We start from the raw sequence: 17,065 nt of genomic DNA on the forward strand, positions 1-17,065 counted from the left end.
GTTTGGTTCGTGACTGCACTGAGGCCGTGTTGCACTTCAGGCATGAGGTTTCACCTAGTCTACAGAGCTCTGCATAAAGCGTTTGACTGAGGAAACGTTAATATGCATTGACAGATCCAGTTACTCTGTGACTGGTAAACACTTGAAATGGCGAACTAAGGAAGGGATTTTTAAATTTGTTTTATTTCATTGTATTTAATTCTCAACAGAAGGTAAAATAATGTTCATATAAAAATCTTGTTCATGCCGGGCGGTGGTGGCGCACGCCTTTAATCCCAGCACTTGGGAGGCAGAGGCAGGCGAATCTCTGTGAGTTCGAGGCCAGCCTGGTCTAGAAGAGCTAGTTCCAGGACAGGAACCAAAAAGCTACGGAGAAACCCTGTCTCGAAAATAAAATTAAAAAAAAAAAAAAAAAAAATCTTGTTCCTATTTAGTATTGTCATTCCTAAAGCCAGAGTAAGCACAGTCGCATGTTCATACAGTGATGAATGAATAAACAAACATGGTGTATCTACACTGCCAAATATTACTTTGCGATAAAAAGGAATGCAGTACAACATATGATTGTTGACACGTCTTTGTTGAGTGTGCCAGAGGTTATCCAAAAGACAACATTTATGCTTGGATTTATATGAATTAAAATGTCCATAATTAGGACAGAGCTATAAAAGACAGAAGGTAGATGAGTGGTTGCATAGGTCTTCAGATCCAGAGTAAGGGGGAGTATAGCTGTCGTTTCTTTTGGAGCTGATGAGTGTGTTCTAGGAGTGATTGTGGTGGTTGCACAGCTACAAGTACACCAAAAGGTACTAAAGTGTATAGTTTAAGTGAATCAGTCTTTTGGTTTATATATTGTGGGCCTAAAGCAAGTGGTATTTGCCTGTAGCCTTGAATAATCGGATCATGTAATTTGTATTAAAACCACAACATGAACATTTTGTCTCTTTATAAACTAAACACTGTATTCTGTCAATTTTCACACACATAGTTTTTATATTTAACATGTCTAAACTGATATCTTATAGAATTTTTACCTCTATATATGGAACATAATGTCACAATGTGTAATAAGGGCACACTAGGTAATAGTTTCCCATAGATTTCTATAAAAATCATCATTTCACAAGTGAGTCTAATGTCATTGGTATGTTGTTCACAATGGAGAGGTATCCAAAACTGAAGTTTGTTGCCAGCTTTATGCTCGGTTTTAAAATACTACCCATGTATGTAATTACTTACTGATGAAATGTTCTTTCTTACCTACTGTCTTCTGTCTTTAACTGCAGATATTTCAAAATGGGGGCTGGGGATTTAGGAATAGTTTGAGTAGCATTATCAATCAGAACAGTTGGCACTAAAACAGGGAATTGAGGGCATTGTACATTAGGGAACAAAGCAGAAGAGCTACAAGTAGAGAACTAGAAGTTCCCAAAACTGACTCTGAGCCTAGTGTGTTGTTCTGCTTATCACTTCAGTTTGTATTCAGTCTTAGGAATGAATGAGGTTATTCTGTTGTATTTCAAGCATGATAGATCTGAATAACAATTAACAAATGCTTATTTTCATAGGTCGTGGTATTTATTCCAATATGCTGGGATTCCTTGGTGGAGTCTCCTGGGCAATGCTAGTTGCCAGAACTTGCCAACTGTATCCAAATGCAGCAGCTTCAACTTTAGTTCACAAGTTTTTTTTAGTTTTTTCCAAATGGTGAGCATATACTTTAACTAATTATTAACTTATATAGATATGTTAAAAAAAAAAAGTTAAAGAACTGTAACCAGGTATAGTGGCTCATACCTGTAATCCTAGCAGATTTTTAGATCTATTCCTGCCTAGAGAACTTTAGGCAGGAATATTGCTATAAGTTTGAGGACAGTGGGCTCCATATTCTGTTTTAGTAGTCCTGGCTGGAGAGAGAGAGACCCTGTTTCAAAAAAAAAAAACCTATGCATATATATTTTGTTTTACCTTCATTAAAAGCTTTAAAACATATTTAATCTGAGAGCATGAGACATCCAAATTCATAGTATGACCAATATGACTTGTAATTTCCCTATGGAGCAATAGAACACCAAAACTTGTCTAATTTAATCTCCGCCGACAGACGTTCTCCTGTCCTCTTCTCTGCCCTGTCCTAGTCCCTGCCAACTACTGTTCTACTTTCAGCTTCTGTGAGGTCAACATTTTTAGATTCCTTGTGTGGTGAGATCCTGAAGGGTTTTCTGTGCCCTGTCTATTTCAGTTAGTGATCTCCAGTACTTACCTGTGTTATCACAAGTGACATGATCTTGTCTCCCTACTCCTGTCAGTGTTTCGGAAAGGGGTTTTACTCTGTAGCCCAGGCTTGTATACAACTTTCATTCCGCTCGTCTCAACTTTCTAAGTATTGAGTTCACAAATGTGTACCACCCCACTGACTTTTGCTTCCTTTTTCTTTTTTGATTTTATTTTATGTATATGAGTGTATGTTTTACCTGCGTGTGTGTTTACCACTTGTGTGCCTGGTGCCTGTAGAGGTCAGAGGAGGGCATCAGATCCCCTGGCACAGAAGTACAGACAACTGTGAGCCTTCCGTAGATGCTGGGAATTGAGCCTGTGTCCTCTGGATGAGCAGCCAGTGCTTGTAACCCCTGTACCTCTTTCTAAAAAACTCAGTAAGGTGACTTGAGGAGTTTGTAAATGTGAACCTTATCTTAAGATCTTAAGACTGTAGAATCCTCATAATTTTTGGTTTTGTACAGTAAGCTGGCCTGGTAAAATGGAGATGATAATCATAACTGCTTCATACATGTGTTAGTATTTTCAACAAATGTTACTTATTGCTGTTATATCATCAGAATAAAATCTGTGAAAGCAGATGAGAAAGAAGAGACAAATTCAAGTACAAATTGCTTCTCACTAACGAAGGACTGTTGCCATTTCTGCAAATAAACAGATTCTTCCTCTTGTACTTTATACTTTGCCATGTGAAGATTGAGACAGTTTAATACTTTTAATATTTTATATAGCATCTGAAGTGAGAGTCTGTTTGAATTAATTCACTTTACTTATGCTAGGGAATGGCCGAATCCTGTGCTATTGAAGCAACCAGAAGAAAGCAACTTGAATTTGCCTGTCTGGGATCCTCGGGTATGAGAATTCACTAAGGAGAAGGAAGGCCTTACTCTAAACCATAGTCTCTCTAAAGATTATCCCTTCTTCCCACACACCTTTCTTATGCAGCAAGAGCTCTTGTTTCCCTTTGCTGTGGATTTAATGTTGATCCAAATGTTATATTATTAAAAGTTGCCCAAATATGACCAGATATGTGGGTGTATCAAAAAACAGTATCATAACCCATCATAAAGAAACTGTTACAAGTAGTTACTTATAATGAAGCACTGAAATATATAAAAATAATATTTTGCAGTGCAGTTTAAAGCAGATTCATAACTCTCACATAGATTCCTTTTTAATTTTGAAATTCCAATTTAGTAAGAGTAGGCATCCATTTCTATATATAATTGAAGATAATGCCATTGTAGTTATTATATTTCTATAATTCTGAAAGACTTCCTTATATGATGCATCATTTGATAGATTTGCTGAGGAAAATTAATTTCTGCAGAGCTTTGACAAATATATCTGTCTTCAGAAATAAATGCAGTTCAGTAGAGAAGTACCTTCCTAGAATTGAGGGAATTTCATATGAAATTTATATTTCATATTCTTCAGACTTTGGGGAAAATGAAGTGATGACTACTCAGGGGAACAGATAATTATCCTGCTTCTGATTTTACAGGTAAATCCATCAGATAGATATCATCTTATGCCCATAATTACCCCTGCCTACCCACAACAGAATTCTACATATAATGTGTCTACATCTACTCGAACAGTAATGGTAGAAGAATTTAAACAAGGTAAATATGTTTGGCTCTCTTTTTCCTTACATATTCCCAAACTTTTGGCTGACAATTTTATTCTACACTGGAATTATTGATTGGCAATTAGAATTCTGTAACCCTTAACTCTTTGTAAAACTTCAAATGCTTTCCAAAATATATAATATTAAGGCCAAAATTTGAGCCAGTCCAGTTTGGTGGAATTTGACTTTTGTATTCTAAGAAACAACATAATGTCTTCACATTTCTAAGTCAAGCATTTGTGGGTTAGATGGTTTGGATGAAATACAAGAGCTGGTCATTTTTCAAAATTAGACTTAGTTTCTAAAAACCCTTTGTTTTTGTTTAGGTCTTGCAGTTACGGATGAAATTCTTCAAGGGAAATCAGACTGGTCCAAACTATTAGAGCCACCAAATTTCTTTCAAAAATACAGGTATTTAAACATTGGTAAAAATGTCAATTTTCTGTCTTATTTTTGTGGAGTTTTATTGTTGTTGTTGTTTACTGTTTTTGTTTTAAAGAGAGCTAGGTTGTACATGGCTGGGTATGCCTGCCATAGTGCTTACGTGGAGGACAGAGGACAACTTGCAGGTGTTAGATCTGCATGGGTCTTAGAACTCATGTCATCAGGCCAGGTGACAAGCACCTTTACCTACTAAACCATTTTGTTGGACCCTCATTCATTCATTCATTCATTCATTCATACAGGAGTCAGAGCCTCACTGTGTATTCCAGACTAGCCTGGAACATACTTACTATATAACGCAGGTTGGCCTGGAACTTACAGTGATTCTCCTGCCTCTTCTTCATGAGTGGTAGAGTTAGTTCTATGTGTGACTCAGCATATGTCCAATAAGAGTTTAAATGTAGAAAGCTAATTATGACATATGACAGGTATTACTCAGATTTCTTCTAAGTCATCACAGCACCCTGATTCTAGTAGTAGCTAGTCCAGCATTTGTGATAGTTTTTAAAGTGAGTTAGTTTTTAATTGTGGGGTCTATCGTTTTGTGAAAATAAAGTGTACTGTAGCTTTTAGACACTCTGTACATGTTTTGTTCATTGGGAAGAAGAAAGAAAAATAGATTAAAAATCAGATTAATGATGTTCTGACTTTTTTTAATCCCTGATTATTGATGCAAATCCTTTATAGGCATTATATAGTATTGACTGCCAGTGCATCAACAGAAGAAAATCATCTCGAATGGTAAGACTTACGTTTCAAGTTCTCTTTTGCACTGTCTGATGATATCAATAGTTTCATGGTGCTTTACACTTGCTTGGCTTTCATAGTCAGTATGTTTAGTGGTGACTGCTGTCCATGATGGAGACTCAGCATCAGCAGTCATAGAAGGCTGTGGTGCAGATTGTACTTGCTCATTTTCAGAATCAGAATGCAGTGACGTTTAGAAGAATTCTGGTGTTCTGATGCCCAGCTACATCTTACTGTTATTGTTCCCCCCAAAACTCAGGGGAGACACTATGTATCTCTTAGCTGAGGGCAGCACAAGTGTCACGGTTTCGGTTTCTGCCAATGGTTCTGGTCGGGCTGCAGCATGTCTTCCTAGGACATCTGAATCCATCCCGTGCCCTCAGGATATTCACATCCCTGGGTCCACTGGGCAGAGTTTGTGCTTCCAGTATTTTCTTCCAGTCTGACTTGTCACTTTTAAGGGTTTTTATTTCTCTAATAATTACATTTTTTATTGATGCAGTATTTAATTTGTCTAGATAAGGAATCCTGGAAACTATAGCTTATGGCAAAGTCAGTCTGCCATTTGTTAGGAGACCTTTTTGGTGCACGGCCGTCCTTCCTTCATTAATGTGTTGTCGACTACTGCTCTCTGCTGTATGGTAAAGAAAATAGTTGCACAGACCATACAGCTCAAAAGCCTAAAAGATGGACTGTGTGGTGCTAGTAGAGAAATTTATTTCTCATTTAGTAACTCAGTTATAATAATCAGTTTTCGTAAGTGTTTGAAAATATTTAAAAGTATTCTTGAAATTATTCTGACTTATAGTCACTAATAAATACATAACAGATAGTCATATATCTTAAGAGAAAATTAAATTGTAAAAATCTGATGATACCTATATGTTTTTCTAATATCTGATTTAAATTTAGTGACCTTTTGAAATGCAAAATCCAGTATTTTGTGAAAATCAGTATGCTTATTTCAAGAATTATGTGCGTATGTTAGCTTTTCTTGGTTTATATTATTTAAAGTAGTTTAGGGTTTACTCAAAGATATGAAAGTAGAAATGATTGAAGAATACACTAAGTAAAAGTTTTAGTTTATACTCAAATCCTTACCATCTAGACTTAACCAGGGTATTTTTATAGTCAGAAATGCATTAAATTTAGGTCAGTTCTTCTATAAGCATAATTTGACATATGCTTGATATAGTAGTAGTAGTGGTGGTGAGAGAGTCTGCGTGTGCCACAGCGTGTGTATGGATATCACTATTGACTCCAGGACTCCAGTTTGGGTCGTCAGGCTTGCATGGCAAACACTTTGACCTGTTGAGCCATGTTGCTATACCAATTGGTATTTTTAAAAGTCTCTACTATGATTGGAATTTATTTTTAAGTGAACATACAAAACTTGGTAGTTGATGTAGTACTTGGTTTACTTGAGTATAGTTGTCAGATTTAATGTGAGTTCATAGAACTCTTGTTGTTTATCTCAGGGTTGGATTAGTGGAATCTAAAATCCGTGTGCTTGTTGGAAACTTGGAGCGTAATGAATTTATTACTCTTGCCCATGTGAATCCCCAATCATTCCCAGGAAACAAAGAACATCATAAAGCGTAAGTTGCCCTTAAATAAATGTCTTAAATAATGTTATTTGACATGTTTATTGTTTTAGTGAGTTTTAAGATTGTCTTTACCAGACATTGATGTGACCATGTTTTATTATACAAGTACACACTGCGATAGTAAACCTCAGCAAAAACTCCATAGTAGTGTTTGGAACATCTTTTAAATATATATTCAGTAAGTTCTTCCAGACTATTTAATTTTCTTTTAAAACAATACTAAACGACTACACCAAAGTTCTGGATATAATTTTAAGAATTTGGCTACATCAATGAAATCTACTAATCAGGTAGAGAAATAGAAACTAAGTTTTAATTTTCCAGTAGCATTTGTTAGGTTGAAAGAAAAAAACTAATGAAAATGTTTTTCTTTATAGCAACAATTACGTATCAATGTGGTTCCTCGGAATAATTTTTCGGAGAGTAGAAAATGCAGAAAGTGTTAACATAGACTTGACATACGATATACAGTCATTTACTGATACAGGTAAGACATCATAATCATGGGGCGGTGATTCCCAGCCATGGCTGTAACTCAGTGCCATCTGTTTAGGGTCTATTTGGAGACACTTCTTAATTCCCAGTTTGGTTAAATCAACCCATATTGTAGAAACTGGTGCTACTGTTTGGAAAAAAGAAAAGAATGAAGAAACTATTTCTAAGATATAATGAGGGCACTCAGATAATGGACAGAATGCTTCCATTCACTTTACAAAAGAGACATACTTAACTGCAGAGGATATTTCTGGCAGAATTTTTTTTTTTTTTTTGGTTTTTTTCAAGACAGGGTTTCTCTGTGGTTTTGGAGCCCGTCCTGGAACTAGCTCTTGTAGACCAGGCTGGTCTCGAACTCACAGAGATCCGCCTGCCTCTGCCTCCCGAGTGCTGGGATTAAAGGCGTGCGCCACCACCGCCCGGCCAGAATTTTTTTTAAAGGCACTGCTGGTTGCTTCTTAGTCTGGGAACCAGCCACTGTGCCCAGGGGACAGGGAGTGAGACTCCCTTGGTACTCCTAAATCACTTAAATTTTGTAATATCTTAATGTGTTTTCTGTTTGAAAATAAAACTAAACTCCACAGGTGACTTTCCTGTGTGTTTAGCCAGAGATTATAATCACAGTCATAAACATGAATTGATTTTTATGTTTCTCATGTTAAATAATCATCATTAGTTACAGATTTGCTGAATATGTTCCAAGATCAATAGAAAAACGTTGTTCATCATATCTAACCCCAGCCACACCTCTCCGTTATAGACTGGGCTAGTGTTGACTGGTGTCACACACTAGTGCACTGGTGTGCACATTCATGCTGTTAGTATTCTTGACACACGGGAGTTTTCTAAATTCCTTATAAAGTCCTCATGTTTATCATGGTAATGTAGACTCCTGTGCTTCACCTTCAGGCTACAAAGTCACGTTCTGAGGAACCAGAGACTCTGCAGTTTGAACAAGTACTCCTGATAATCATAAGAATCTCAAATGAAATTATATACAAATTAGGGATCAGTTGTCTCAAGAAGTAAAAAGCTGAGATGCTCATTTATTAGATTTTTTAAAATATTCTTTTCCACACGTCAACACTCTAGGTCCCACAGTATTAAATAATGTGCCACATTCCATAGCATTTGCTATACAAAACAACCTGCTTGTCTTCAGTGGACTTAACATCTAATTGGCTGGACACAAAATACCTTAATTTGTGTGCTAATACAACTGGTCTTCACAAGTTAGGAAAAGTGCTAGAACAGAAGTCTAGAGCCACACATCTCCTGTTGCAGTCCAGGTGTTCCAGGCTTTCTGAAACTAGTTTTTCAGCCTATAAACTGAAGGTAGATTTGCAGATGGTCTCCGATCTCCTGTGTTCTATGTCTGATATGGGCCGTGATGATAAAGCAGTCTCAGGGTAGAAGCAGGACTTGAATTGCATTTTGGATATTTGATATAATTATTGTCTTAGGTGGCTGCAGAGACAACTTAGAGGTTCAGAGGGCTGGCTGCTCTCCCAAGGGCCTAAGGCTTGGTTCCCCAGCACCCACATGAAGGCTTACAACTACTATCTGTAAGTCCAGTCCCAGGGAATACAGTACTTTCTTCTGACCTCTGCAGGCACCAGACATGCACATGCCACACAGACTTATATGAAGGCCAGAATACCCATATATATATATATGAAGAAGAAAAAGAAGTACCTTAGACTCAGACAAGTAATTATGAGGAGTGATTGCTGTTTTGAAAAGAACAAAGAACAAGATTTGGAAAAAATAATTTGTGATATGTTTATTTTGTTAATGGGGGCTAATTATAGAAAGCTCTTAGAAGATACACACACAGAAGCAGTCAGTTCTTACTGTGACACAATGGAAGTCTTAGAATATTTGTTCCATGAGAGGATGTGTGTTTAATGGGGGATAAGCGGTCTGTGCATTTAGAAAAGGAAAACAGTTACAGTTCAGAAAGAAATTTCCCATTTAACATATTAACATTGTTACAGTGTACAGGCAGGCAAACAATATAAACATGTTAAAGGATGGAATGAAAATCGAAGCAACTCATGTAAAGAAAAAACAGCTTCATCATTATCTACCTGCAGAGATTCTTCAGAAGAAGAAAAAGGTGGGTGTGCAGTCCTGATTCTCTAGTATGCTTCCATTGAAAAGGTTGATCTTAACCGGGCGGTGGTGGCGCACACCTTTAATCCCAACATTAGGGAAGCAGGGGCAGGTGGATCTTTGTGAGTTTGAGGCCAGCCTGGTCTACAAGAGCAAGTTCCAGGACAGGCTCCAAAACTATAGAAAAAAAACCCTGTCTCAAAAAACAACAACAAAAAAAAAAAACAGTTGATCTTGAAACCAAATTTGAACTTTACACCTACACCTCCTCCAAACCTACTGGGAAAGATGGTGTAGCCAGTCGGTCTGAAATTGACCTTAAACCAGAGACAGGTTAGGTTGCTTTTGTGTGCTTTAGAATATTCTCCTTTTCTTTTGAAACCCTAACAGTGTCTTTCTCTCCCATAGAGTCTTTCTGATGTAAGCCGGAGTTCAGGTGGCCTTCAGTCCAAAAGATCATCTCTGGATAGCAGCTGTCTGGATAGCTCCAGAGACACCGATAGTGGGACACCTTTTCACTCGCCAGTGTCTACAAATAAGTCTTCCAACCCAGACAGCCCTGCGGGAGAAGCAGAGAGGTGTGTGTCCAAACATCCTTCTAGGCTGCTTTTGGAGGATGATGAGAACTTTCTGTACCTTTCCTAAAAGACCTGTTTGCATCGCTAAAGAATTTTCTCTTGCTCTACTAGTAATAGATTCTTACTAGTTTAGGAACACTTGGCGGTGTGCAGCGCTCCAGGAGTCACTCCAGGAGAAGGGCTTGGGGAATGGTGCAGCAGTGCAGATGAACGCACACATTTTCTACTTAGATTGTTCCCTCTTGACTTTCCTTGTGTTATCTGACTTCTCTGTTCTTTTGAGTAAGGTTGAAATACTAGAAAGAAATCATACTGAATGTTAAAGTGAGAGCTTTTAAAATCAGTAGTGGTGAGATCAGTTAATAATGATAATTTTATTCTTTTACTAGGAATAGTACTGAGCCTGCGACTGTAGTTGTAGAGAAGCTACCAAGTGTCCCCCCAGCTCCAGGGCTGTCTATTCCAGTCATTGGTGCAAGTAGGTGTCTAAACTTCAATCGTTAACAATTCTGCTACATAAATATTTGAGTACTAAAATTGTTTTTGTACTTTTCAGAGGTTGATCCTACAGCAAAAGCTGCATCCCCCCCATCTGTATGTACCATTCCTACTGTAGTAGGACGTAACGTTATTCCTAGAGTCACAACACCTCACAACCCTGTCCAGGGACAACCCCATCTAAATGGACTCTCTAACATAAGTAAGAATGTTACACCCAAAAGATCCCATTCGCCACCTACAGATGGGACTTCAAAGAGGTTGAAAGACATAGAAAAGGTAAACATATGACTTTAGTAGTGATTGTTCATTGATTTTTTTTTTTTTAAGTTAAAATAATAGTAAAGAAACTGACAGTTTTCCTTAACTATGCAAGTTTTCCACTGGGAGTTGTACTGTTTGAAAAGAATATTTCAAAACCTTTAGGAACAATATTTATTCATCTTATATTCAAATTACTCATATCTGAAAGTTTCTTGATTGGTTTAAGTTTCTTACACAAAAGTTAAGGAGACAAATATAATTGTGCATTTTTTTCTATTATATGGATCTTCTTAGCTTTCAGCAGATGATAGCAAAATATTTTGTTAGAATCTGAATTGATTAAACCGAAAATATTACTTAGGCTGCCGAAATTAAGGGTAGCAGTTGAGTTCAATATAATTTTAGTTGTAGTTTATTGAAGTCATTAAATTGTTGCCATTTTTGATGATCGATCAATTAGTCTCCCATTTTATATTGATTTGTATGGTCTTTGAAGATATATAATAGCGATTCATTTTTATTGTTTATGCCTTAGTTTATTCGACTTGAGTCAGCATTTAAAGACTCCCGTGCTGCCGAGGATAGGAAAAGAAAGCCAATGGTAAATATGTTAATACTGCACTCAGAATGTGAAATTAAAGAGCAACAGACTATGAAAAGCACCGTAGAAAGTACTTTAGAGTCATCAGTTTTTGATTATGATTTACTTTGAAGTAGGAATAAGTGTTGGAAATGGTAAGAAAATTTAAAATTGTGTTTTTAATCCTTTTATTTTTAGGATGCCATTGGTGGAGAATCTATGCCCATTCCAACTATTGATACATCACGGAAAAAGGTAATAGATGATAGGTAATAGTTCTATAGGTAAAAACAAGTTAAAAAAAAAAACTTAAGAAACTAAAACTAAATCCATGTATTTAGAAGACTGAGGCAGGAGGATTGCTTTAAATTCAAAACTAGCCTAAGCAACAGAGTAAAACCATGTCTCAAAAGAAAAACCTAGAACCAGAAAGCAGTATGATTATGTCCCTGTTCTCAAAGACCAGCAGTGTGGATGGGGTCAGGACTGGGGATGACAGATAGTGTACATTGAGTGGACATTGCTCAGGAGTCTAGGAGAGGAAACAGTTTGAAAGTCTTGTGGCCTACTCAGATTTCGGTCTGCTTTATTTCTCTGAATACTTGGTTCATGGCACAGGCTTCTTATTAATGCCAAAGACAGCTTTTGTTATATACACTGCTTTCAGAATTTAAGTTATTAGAAATCAAATATGGTGAGCATGGAAAGCTAATGAGCAGGTATTAGGAAGGAGCTTTGTTAGATCCCAGGAAGCCCTGCCCTGTGTGTCCAGAACAGACAGCTTCTTTCCAGCCTCCATGGAGGGCTACTGCTCTAGGCAGCTCTTACTCTGTCAGGACTTTTGGAACCAAAATAATTTCTGTTACACAACTCACGCTGCAAGACTGCCTTACAAAAACATATACTAAATACGATAATGGATAGGAAATATTGGGGTGGATATTGAAATAGAAAAGAGTGAATGGCAGAGTATGTTATAAAATATTTCAAGCACAGCTAGTGGTGGTGGTACGTGCTTTAATCCCAGCGCTCAGGAGTTAGGCAGGTAAATGTCTGAATACCAGGAAAGCCAGAGCTACATGGAGAGACCTGTGTCAAAAACAAGCAAAAACAAAAAACCATTCAAGTATAAGTGAGTAGAAGTGTATAATGTCTGAAGTTTGGTTATGCTATATAAATCTTCATTGTCCTATTCTCTATTTCTATGTCTGAACTTTTTACTAATTCATTTGCTTAGTTTTGGTGCTGGGGGTTGAACTCAAAACCTCATGCCTGCCACACAAGTGGTCTGCCACTGACCACATCCTCTGCGTTTAACTGTGGCCAAGCTTTCCATTGTTTCTGTCACACGGTACAAGAACTAACGGAGGGAGGTGACTCTCGGTACCAAACCTTCCTGTAGAGTGCTCACGTTTACTTCACTCATAAGGCTTCCTCTTTAGTCACCCTGCACTTCTGTTGCTCAGCGTCATTGCCCAGCGTCAGGGACGGTGGAGTTCATTATACATTCCTCAGTGGTGACTGAGTTAATAAAGTCCTCTTCTCCAGAGCCCTCCTCACATTGCTGCCACTTCTCCTTTCTCTACTCCTGCTTCTCAGTTTTCACTTTTAAAAGACCTGAGAGTAAAAAAGTACTTAGAATGGATGAAAAAGGAGCTATTGCGTGCACCTGTCAACGTCAGGGTGTAGGCTGTGGAGAAAAAGTCCAAGTAGAGTTGGACGGTTGATTTGTTAGATGAATGAGCCCTCATAGGGTGGGGTGTACATGCGTGTGTGTATATTCACACTTTTTTGTCTCCCTTTCAACAGAGACTACCCAGTAAAGAACTGCCAGATTCATCGTCTCCAGTTCCAGCAAGCAACATCCGTGTCATCAAAAACTCCATCCGACTGACTCTTAACCGGTAATAGCAGTGGTAATAGCAGTGCCTCTTCACTTAGTGACCATTCAGTCACACAGTGGCGTAGATGGTGTGACAGTTCCAGTCAACAGCCTCATGACCTTGGAGTGGTTTTTGAACTCTCACATTTGACCTTGAGATGCTGTGGCATTCTCACTGATTGCTATGTGCCCTCTGAGGATCACCTGCTAGTAAATGTCACCTACAGTATTATGGCTTTGCATTTTGAGGTTTTACTGCCTTAACTTTTGATGTTTGTTTCTCTGTCATGGGAACCAGTTCTTGGCCACTTGGACTTTGATGAAACAAGCCCTGAACTGTGTGTGTTTGTTTGTTTGTTTGTTTGTTTGGGTTTTTTGTTTGTTTGGTTGGTTTTTTGTTGTTGTTTAAGTCTTTTGTTGTAATCATTGTATAGAGCTGAAAAAGTTAAAACAAAAAAAAAAAAACCTGTCTTGTAGTTTTCCAAATGTTTGTATGTTTACTTTAGCATTGAAGCCGCTTTGTAAAGCCCGAGGTTAATGAATGTGAGATATGTTTCTGCTTCTTTCATTTGTGCAGATGTCTATTTTGTTAATTTATTTTTTTCAGATTGGCACATAAATATTTAAACTATTTTTTGTGCTTTTGTCCAGATGTTGCATAGTTTCCAGGGAGGACTAGTCCAGTGACTACACAAGAGTTGGGCACCATAAATTCTCAGTATTTTGCCTCCCATGGAGGTCTTCAAAATGCATCTTTATTAAAAATCAGACTATAACCAGGATACTGAAAGTCAGTATATGAATGGTGAAATTGTTACATGTCTTACTATCTCATGACATTCTTGTTAGCTGATTGGTATTTTTTACAAAGGAAGAATTTATCCCACCATCAATGATAAGACACATTTAAGTACGGCAGACTTGTATTTTTGAAGTATAAAATTAACTCAGCATGGCAATCCCTCGCCATTACCTCCAGCAGTCTCTTCATGGGTTAGGCATGCAGAATAAGCAGTGGATTTTACTGAAACCTCAAAGCATTTTTGAATGACATTGTTACCAACCATTAATTGGCTCAGGACCTTTGTAGTTTTATTTAACTATATGAGTTGTCTTTTTTTACACTGCTTTTTTCAGTGCATTTCTTAATATTTTTTAAGTTTCATGAATGCATGCTCAGTTTATTAAAAGTCCACAACCATGTAATTCTTGTAATCTGTTGACTCTGTGTTTTGTAAATGAAGTCGTATGTATTTTCAGAGTATTTTTGTATGTACTGTAAGATATCATCTTTTCAAAGAGAAACTTTAAAACCGTTACTGTCTGTCTTTAATTTTTTGAATAGGCTTAATTCATATATTTAAAATGAAACTCAGCATAGCCAGGAAGTCTTCAGCTTTCACTCAGCTGTGTAGTAGGCCAGAGGGGCATACACTGGAGTAGCGCGGGGTTCACAAGACACACGGCAGAAAGAACAGCCCGTTTTCACTTACAGACCCTTTACACCAGTTTTACACCCTATGTTGAGACTGTCGTAGTGTTGTGCCCTCCCTGCCCGTTCTGATCTGAGGGGTGTGCCGCTCCCATGTTCTGTGTCAAAGGCCAGGAGTTGTGGCTTCTTTGGTAGTGCCATTTTCATAGTTAACCTCTTCCTAAATTGAAATGTTTGGGATTTGTTCTACAAATATGCAAAACTAAATGATTAAGAAAGGACTGATAGGTGTTGGTGGCACACACCTTTAATCCCAGCACTCGGGATCTCTGTGAGTTCGAGGCCAGCCTGGTCTACAGAGCTAGTTCCAGGACAGGTCCCAAAGCTACAGAGAAACCCTATCTCAAAAAACCAAGCACACACATACACACACAGGACTGACACCTGACCTTGAACCTAAAAAAATTATTTGACTTATTTAATGGGGGGTTTAAATCTTATTCCAGAAAGGAACAGCCTGGCCCCTTGCAGTATAGTAGGTTTTTTTCTTAGACTAAGGTTCCATTCAGCATGGTCAGTGGCTCAGCATCGAGGTTTACAAAGGGGGACTTCATCAACTTGTCTGACAACTGAGGATTAATAAGATGGGTTTTGATATGGTGGGTTCATTGAAAAGATGCAGAGCTTCCTGTCCTGACCAGTAGGGGGACTTTTAGTACATTTCATTACCTTAGTAAGGGGTCTGTCAGACGGGCTCCAAGTAAGTAAAAAGATTTGGGAGTCAGCATCATGCTTTCTGTCTGTTTCCAAGTGTGTAGCATAGCTAGAAATGTATTTCATAAAGCCAGATAGCCTTCACATGTTCATTCCCTATGGTACTGGACTCTGACTGGCTTGTTCCGCAGTGACTAGCTCTGGAGACTAACAAAGGAAAGCAAGATTCTAGGAGTTTCAACTTTGGGAATTTATTCAATTTGAGGTAGAAAGTACTTGGTTTAACACCTTGTAAAACGGGGAAGAATAAATTTTTAAAGCTTATTGATGCTTATAAGACTAATTTTCTCTGCAGACAGCCACTCAAGTAGTGTTAGTAAAATGCTTACTAATTAGCCCAAGGCTTCCTCCTCCTCCCTGCCCCTCCCAGCATCCCCCAGGATCTCACTCTGTAGCCCTGGCTGGCTGTGTAGACCCGTGCTGGCTCACAGCGTGGGGTGACCCTCTCTCCTCAGCAAATAGACATGAGTATCTGAGAATCCTTCGGGATTGTGTATAAGATGCTTTTTGTTCAGTTTTCTAGTCGCGGGAAGTTAGCTTTCGTTGTTTTCTCAAAGTAGTTCATGCCCCCAAAAGGAGGCTGAGGGTGGGAACCACCAGACTGAGCAGTCCTGGAGTATTTATGATTGCTCCATTTGATTTTGCTGCAGTAGGTTTCTGAATGCAGTGTCTCTTAGTAAAATGGGCTGGTGAGGACCTCAGAAACACATTATTTCTTCGGTACTTCATATATTTGGGGTGAAAATGTGGTTGGTATTTAGAAGAATGTTTGACATCAACGTTCCCATGTTACTGTGTCATTCAGAACACAGTAGCTTAGACTGACCCTCAAATGACAGACATCTGACTCCTTAGAGTGTAGAATAGGAAGGTTCTCACTTGTTCCTCCAAATTCACTAAACAAACCAATAAATAGAAATACTTTAGTTTTTTTTTTTTTTTTTTTGGTTTTTTTGAGACAGGGTTTCTCTGTGGTTTTGGAGCCTGTCCTGGAACTAGCTCTTGTAGACCAGGCTGGTCTCGAACTCACAGAGATCCGCCTGTCTCTGCCTCCCGAGTGCTGGGATTAAAGGCGTGCGCCACCACCGCCCGGCCAATACTTTAGTTTTTTAACATATACATATGTATTTATAAGCAAATTTTTTAAATCGATAACTACCTGATAAACCATACAAAGCTTAGAATTTGTGGAAACAATGGAAGGAAATCAGACTCTGATAACAATTTCCTCAGGAGTTTTTAAGGGAATTACATGAGGTCATATCCCTTCCAAGTTCTCTATTTTGGAAATAATCTAATAATTTTATATTTTAAAGTAATTGAACACAAGATTATCAAATTTGTTAAAATTTGTAAAGATTTACTTGTAGTATATGAGGGTGGCTGTGACTGTGCATGTGGGTGCAGTGCCCACAGAGCCCAGGAGAGGGCGCCCTGAAGATCCCCTGAAGCTGGAACTGCAGGCTGCTGTGAGCTGCCCAACATGGGTCCTGGGAACCAAATGTGGGGCCTCTGGAAGTGCAGGGAGCGCGCCTCACTGCTGAGCCATCTCTCTTGCCTCCAAAATTGTTACAATTTTACACTGTCACCAAATGTTCAAAAAGACCCACAGAAAGTGTCTTTGATGCCACGGTGCTATGTCCCACTGCGGTGTTCCCTCAAATGCCTGCAGCTGCCATCTTCTAGACCGCTGCCGTATGAGTTAGTTTGCCCTGTTTTATAATTGTACACATGAACTTCAT

At 38.3% G+C, this 17,065-nt stretch overlaps 1 protein-coding gene across 2 annotated transcripts in view; it reads left to right on the forward strand.

Moving 5' to 3' along the window:
• Papolg (poly(A) polymerase gamma) overlaps nt 1-14,436 on the forward strand; it is a 29,577-nt gene extending 15,141 nt beyond the window's left edge. The window contains exons 9-22 of one of the 2 annotated variants that reach the window (XM_057772115.1): nt 1,569-1,707; nt 3,057-3,129; nt 3,782-3,902; nt 4,234-4,318; nt 5,039-5,092; nt 6,577-6,696; nt 7,083-7,192; nt 9,198-9,319; nt 9,724-9,893; nt 10,283-10,371; nt 10,450-10,670; nt 11,191-11,256; nt 11,434-11,490; nt 13,045-14,436. In XM_057772115.1, coding sequence (XP_057628098.1) covers nt 1,569-1,707; nt 3,057-3,129; nt 3,782-3,902; nt 4,234-4,318; nt 5,039-5,092; nt 6,577-6,696; nt 7,083-7,192; nt 9,198-9,319; nt 9,724-9,893; nt 10,283-10,371; nt 10,450-10,670; nt 11,191-11,256; nt 11,434-11,490; nt 13,045-13,143 — 1,526 coding nt within the window. In that variant the 3' untranslated portion in view covers nt 13,144-14,436. The remainder of the gene's footprint in view (nt 1-1,568; nt 1,708-3,056; nt 3,130-3,781; nt 3,903-4,233; nt 4,319-5,038; nt 5,093-6,576; nt 6,697-7,082; nt 7,193-9,197; nt 9,320-9,723; nt 9,894-10,282; nt 10,372-10,449; nt 10,671-11,190; nt 11,257-11,433; nt 11,491-13,044) is intronic. The other variant, XM_057772116.1, reaches the window with a different exon arrangement.
• The last annotated feature ends 2,629 nt before the right edge of the window (nt 14,437-17,065 follow it).

Source organism: Chionomys nivalis, chromosome 6 (genome assembly GCF_950005125.1).
Source record: "Chionomys nivalis chromosome 6, mChiNiv1.1, whole genome shotgun sequence".
Lineage (NCBI taxonomy): Eukaryota > Metazoa > Chordata > Mammalia > Rodentia > Cricetidae > Chionomys > Chionomys nivalis.